Genomic DNA, 5,387 nt, shown 5'->3' on the forward strand with positions numbered 1-5,387 from the left:
AATAATAATCATGAACAAACTAATATTGAAATTGATAATGACTAAATATATTCACAAAAAAAACATATATATATATATATATATATATATATATATATATATATATATATATATATATATATATATATATAATAGTAATAATAATTAACTCCATCCTTTATAAACCTTTTAGTTTATTATTATCGATCTCATATCCGAATAAAAGAAGATGGTTTATAACATTAAATATAGTAAACATAAAAGAAGTATATATTTTTAGGTCGTATAGAAAGTAGTTAATCCACCCTTGCACTCAACAACCCTTAGAGGATCGGAATTGAACGAATAAGAATGGACCTAAACATAACTTTTAGGAGGTAACATGTAAGAGGTTATTGGGCCTAAAAGTTCTAGACAATTTCAACAAATACTTTAAACTGTCAAAATAAGTAAAAAAATATTTATAAATAAATAAATAATTAATTAATTAATTAAATTAGATTTAATACTTCAAAATAATAATTAATATGGAGATTAGACATTCTATTAGATGGTTGCTAATACGAATTAATTGGATATTTTGATAATCTCTCCGGAAGGCAATAAATTCACTTAACATCTCCGGTCGGTGAAACGGGTATAAATTTTATATTATTTTTAGTTATATGAAAATGATATAATATCATTAAGTTAATGCTAAATATCTCCATGAGGTATAACTACAAGTTTTGGAGGGCATTTTCGGAATTTATGATTTTAGATAATGGAATGGTTCATAACGTAGCCAGTAAGAATCTTTTACCCTTTAGTACGTGCACCACAAGAGTTTAGTAACCACAAAGATGAGCTATAAGATTCAGCTTCTAGCTTGAAATACAATTACATGGTGGTTGTTTATGAAATTCCCGATGAGTGTTTCCATTTCATTTTGATCAACTACTAGAATGAGTTAATCCAAATAGATTGTGTAAATGTATTGGAAGATTAAACCAAGGTCACGAAATTCAGGGGCGGAGCTTGAACGATTCATTTGGGGGCCGAAAGTAGTATAAAATTAAATTTAACGTTTTTACACATAAAATAACAATTTTTTCAGCAATTAAACACCAAAATACCTATAATTACGGTTCTTACACATAAAAAAACCAAATTATTTTCCAGCAACTAAACACTAAGGTGCTGTTTGTTTTTCTAAAAAAACCTCTTCAAACCACTTATTGCTGCGCGGCGCAGCACACGCGCAGCACTTTCCCTCTCGCAGCAGTTTGTTTTTTGGAAGACTTCAGACTACAAAACCTCTGCGCGTGTGCTGCGTGGCGCAGCACTTGACTTGCCTCTTCTAACCTCTTCAGCTTTCATTTTTTCTAAGTGTTTTTTTAAGAATTTTTGTATAATTTTTTTTTAATTTCTTTTTTTTTTAAACTTTGATTTTCTTAAATTTTTATTTACGGATGTGATACAATTTATTTTTATAATTTCCACGATTTTTTTAATTTGTTTTTTTTTTACCGTTTTATTAATAATATTTTCAATTTCAGTTATATTTTTTTTAATGTGTGTAATTTTTTACGAATTTTGTAGACAACGTTTGCAATACTTTCTTAAATTTTTTATTATTTTCTTTTTTAATGCTTTTTTTAAATTAGTTTTTTTTCTAGAATAAAACTATTAGCTTCTTTTACATTTTTTAATGTTTTTTTTTTAAAAAAAAAGTTTTATATTTTTGTTTTTTACATGTTATTGTTATTATTATTTCAATGTTTTAAGACTAGAATTATTAAATTTCAATGTTGAGAATTATTTCAGTTTATAAAATTAGTTTATTTAAATTTTAGTTTACCGTAACAGTCTGCAGATGTTAAAAAACAAACATGCTTCTTATTATAGGCTGCAGCCGTTTGTTCCACCTCTTCTGCTACAGAGGATTGCAGAGGTGGTCTGCAGACTTCATGAATTTTCGCTTTGAAAAAACAAACAGCACCTAAAAATATCTAAAAGAAGAATTACAACTCAGCCCGACGACCTTTAAGGTCTTTAAATTCATCAATTACTGATTTCGTATCAATGTTTTCAACAATTTCTCTTTCTATGTAAACCACCAAGTTGTTTGCCAGAAAATCATCTGGCATCTTATTGCGAAGGCGGTTCTTGAATATATTTATTGCTGAAAAGCCCCTCTTTGTTGTTGCGGTAGAAACTGGAAGTGTTAAGATTAACTGAACCACTCTATCAAGCAAATAATATGTCTCACGTTTCTGAGTTTCTACAAGACCCTTGCATAGGTCAGCAATAGTTGATACACCACTTAGCTTGGGATTCTTTGTTATATCGATATTAAAAATCTCCAATTGATATCGTAATTGAATTCTCTCTTGCTCTGTAAAATCTTTAGGATAATACTTTTCAACGAGAAGACAAATATGATCAATGTTAATCACTTTTGGGTGTTCTTTTGAAACTAAAGTAGAACTAAGACTTAACAACTCCATCACTTGATCATTGAATCTATTATTCAACTCATGTAACTGTTTGTCCAATGTAGATGTAAACAAATCTACTCGATAAAAATGTTCAAATGTAACATGATTATTGTTTTTTCGAGGCCGGTATCGAGTAGAAGTATATGGAGCTTTCATATCCGGCATATCTAATTGATGTTTCTCACAAAATAACTTTACATGTGCAAATAAAGAATCCAATCCATTATTCCTGAAATCATTTAGACTCTGCTTTGTTGCTGAAACTAACTCCATGAGATTAAGAATATCTTGGGATTTCTTTTGTAGAGCTTGAGAAAGTATATCATTTTTCCCATTACTTCTTTCATCAAGTGAAGAATAAAAACAAACTCAAATGATTTCAGTAAGCAGTAAGCTGCATCAGTATCTCCACGTTGAGAATAAGTAGTAGATACATCATGAATTATTCCCTCGAGAACAACACGAGTACAATCAAACATGTTAAGCAAACTGCAAATTGAACGAAAATGAGAACCCCAACGTGTATCATCAGCTCTTCTTAATGTCCCAACTTGATTCAATCCTTTACCTGATTCGATTTCACCAAGTTCCAATAAATGTTCAATCTCAATTGCCTTTGCCTTTTGTAACTCATCATGTCATTTACTAGAAGCACAAACTACATTAATTAAAAAAAATTAAGTTTGTAAAAAATTGGTGTATATGTATAATTTCCCTTGAAGCAGCCACCAATGCTAGTTGTAGTTTGTGAGCAAAGCAGTGAACATAATACGCATAAGGACAATCCTTAAGAACAAGTGCTTGCAATCCATTCCATTCCCTTCTCATATTACTAACACCATCATAACCTTGGCCACGAATTTTACTAACATCAAACTGATAGTGCAAAAGTTGGGTCCACATATTTGTTTTCAAGGCTAATGATAAGGTGTCCCTAACATGAACCAAATCCAGTAACCTTTCCCGTATGATCCCTTCTGCATCAACAAATCTCAAAACTATGGCCATTTGCTCCTTTTTAGACTCATCTTGTGACTTATCAACCATGACACAAAAGTTTGAATCCCCGACTTCACTACGAATATGCTTCCAAACTTTATTTGCAATAATACTAAGAATTTCTTTTTGAATATCTCCAGAAGTATACTTTGAATTATAAGGAGCATTCTTTAATATAACATTTGCAACTTCATCATTATAAGATGCTATAAGTTTTAGTAGTTGAAGAAAATTACCTCGATTTTTGGAATTAAGCGTTTCATCATGGCCTCATAAAGCACAAGCTTAGAATGTCAACCAACGAACTGTGTCAATTGAAGCTTTTAATCGTAAACGATTCTTCAGTATTTGTGCTTCATTTTGCTTCACTATGACATTTTCAATGTGTGTTGCTTGATTCATCAAGTTTTCAGCAAATGTAACAGCATTTCTATGTTGTGAACAACCTAAATGCTTCAAGAATGCACACTTTTTCCCATCATTAACTTTTTTCCAATTGTCAAATCCTTTAACAGTAAATACATCGTAACCATTGCACACACTTGGCTTATCAATAAATATATAACAAATAAAACAATAAGAAGCATGTGTTGTTGGAGAATACTATTAAACCCATATCTATTTGATATGGAAATTATCAATCTACACCTTGATTTATGGAGTTATAAGCAACCTATATCTTAGACGATTCATCACCTAAAATCATGGGATTTGACTCCCTGATTTCCTGCTGTAAAATATGTATATATAGTTCTATACTAGCTCTGTAAAGCGTCCATTTCTTGAATACAGAACCCATACAACCTTTCTCTGTAACCTTGCTCTGCAATACTCTATCTTTATATGGTATCAGAGACTACTAGCTTTAACAAGCTCAAACGATCCAATGTCTACAAAAACCATCATTCAACTCACAGCACCCACACACTTTCCCATCAAGCTTAACCAAACAAATTACTCTGTCTGGCGTCGACAAGTCTCCTCAACCCTTATAGGTCTTGATCTCCTAGGGTACATCGATGGTACTGTAGTTGTTCCAGAAAAATTTTTGGACCCCGAAAAAAAGAAACCAAACCCAGATCTCATGCTTTGGTATCGTCAAGATCAAATCATCATCAGTGCCATGTTAGGAAGCTGCTCCGATTCTATCCAACCTAATATCTCCTCTGCCGAAACTGCCCTTGAAGCATGGCAACGACTCACAACCTTGTATGCCAACCCCTCCAGATCTCATGTCATCTCTCTAAAAAAGAAGCTAATTGACAACCCTCGTGGAAACAGAACAATCCAAGCATACCTTCAAGATATGAAGCAAATAGCTAACAATCTTGCACTAGCCGGGAACCCTGTTGATGATGAAGATCTTGTTGTTCATGTCCTTCACAACATTAGAGATGAATTCAAGGAGATGGGGGCTGCCATCCAAGCTTGTGACTCCTCGATTTCTTTCTCGGAGCTTCAAAATAAACTCACTGACTTTGAGATTCACATGACAAAAGGAACGAAAGATGAGTCTATTGTCATTCCCAACATCAATTTCACCCATAAAGGCGGAAAGACATCTGGTAGGTACTCTCAAAACTCCTATCAAGACAGCAGACGAAGGAATCAACATCAAGGAAGACCAAATTCTCGACCTTCCAACCCCAGAACCTCTTACAATCCTCAAGCCTTTTACAATTTTTGTGATCGTGCTGGACATTTTACTAAAGAATGTCGACGTTTGTCTCGATTTCTAAAAGACAATAACATTTCTCCTCAGGCACACTTCACTACAATGAATTCAAACAAATCCAATCCATGGATTTTCGATACAGGAGCCTCTCACCATGTCACTGGGCAAACAGATCACCTACACTCCTTCTCTGATTATGGTGGTCCTGAAGAAATAATTTTAGGCGATGGTTCAGGTCTCAAAATAACACATAC

The 5,387-nt window shown here is 32.7% G+C and overlaps 2 protein-coding genes across 2 annotated transcripts; both read right to left on the bottom strand.

Annotated features, from left to right (window-relative positions):
* Positions 1–1,982: 1,982 nt before the first annotated feature.
* Positions 1,983–2,624, bottom strand: LOC145035696 (uncharacterized). Its single transcript, XM_078984203.1, has one exon. The coding sequence runs from the start codon at positions 2,622–2,624 to the stop codon at positions 1,983–1,985; it is 642 nt and encodes a 213-aa protein (XP_078840329.1).
* A 98-nt stretch (positions 2,625–2,722) lies between these two features.
* On the bottom strand, positions 2,723–4,074 carry LOC145035697 (uncharacterized). Its single transcript, XM_078984205.1, has 4 exons — positions 4,063–4,074; positions 3,765–4,004; positions 3,189–3,626; positions 2,723–3,079 (listed from the first exon to the last, which is right to left on the bottom strand). The coding sequence occupies exons 1-4, from the start codon at positions 4,072–4,074 to the stop codon at positions 2,723–2,725; spliced, it is 1,047 nt and encodes a 348-aa protein (XP_078840331.1).
* Positions 4,075–5,387: the final 1,313 nt, after the last annotated feature.

This window comes from Lactuca saligna, chromosome 3, assembly GCF_052625555.1.
Source record: "Lactuca saligna cultivar CGN05327 chromosome 3, ASM5262555v1, whole genome shotgun sequence".
NCBI lineage: Eukaryota > Viridiplantae > Streptophyta > Magnoliopsida > Asterales > Asteraceae > Lactuca > Lactuca saligna.

Coding starts and splice junctions, on each gene's coding strand:
- LOC145035696 (XM_078984203.1), bottom strand. CDS start 2,624: ATGCCGGATATGAAAGCTCCATATACTTCTACTCGATACCGGCCTCGA.
- LOC145035697 (XM_078984205.1), bottom strand. Junction 3,627..3,764: donor TAAAAGCTTCAATTGACACA/GTTCGTTGGTTG, acceptor GTTATATTAAAG/AATGCTCCTTATAATTCAAA. Junction 3,080..3,188: donor ACAAACTACAACTAGCATTG/GTGGCTGCTTCA, acceptor GAGTTACAAAAG/GCAAAGGCAATTGAGATTGA.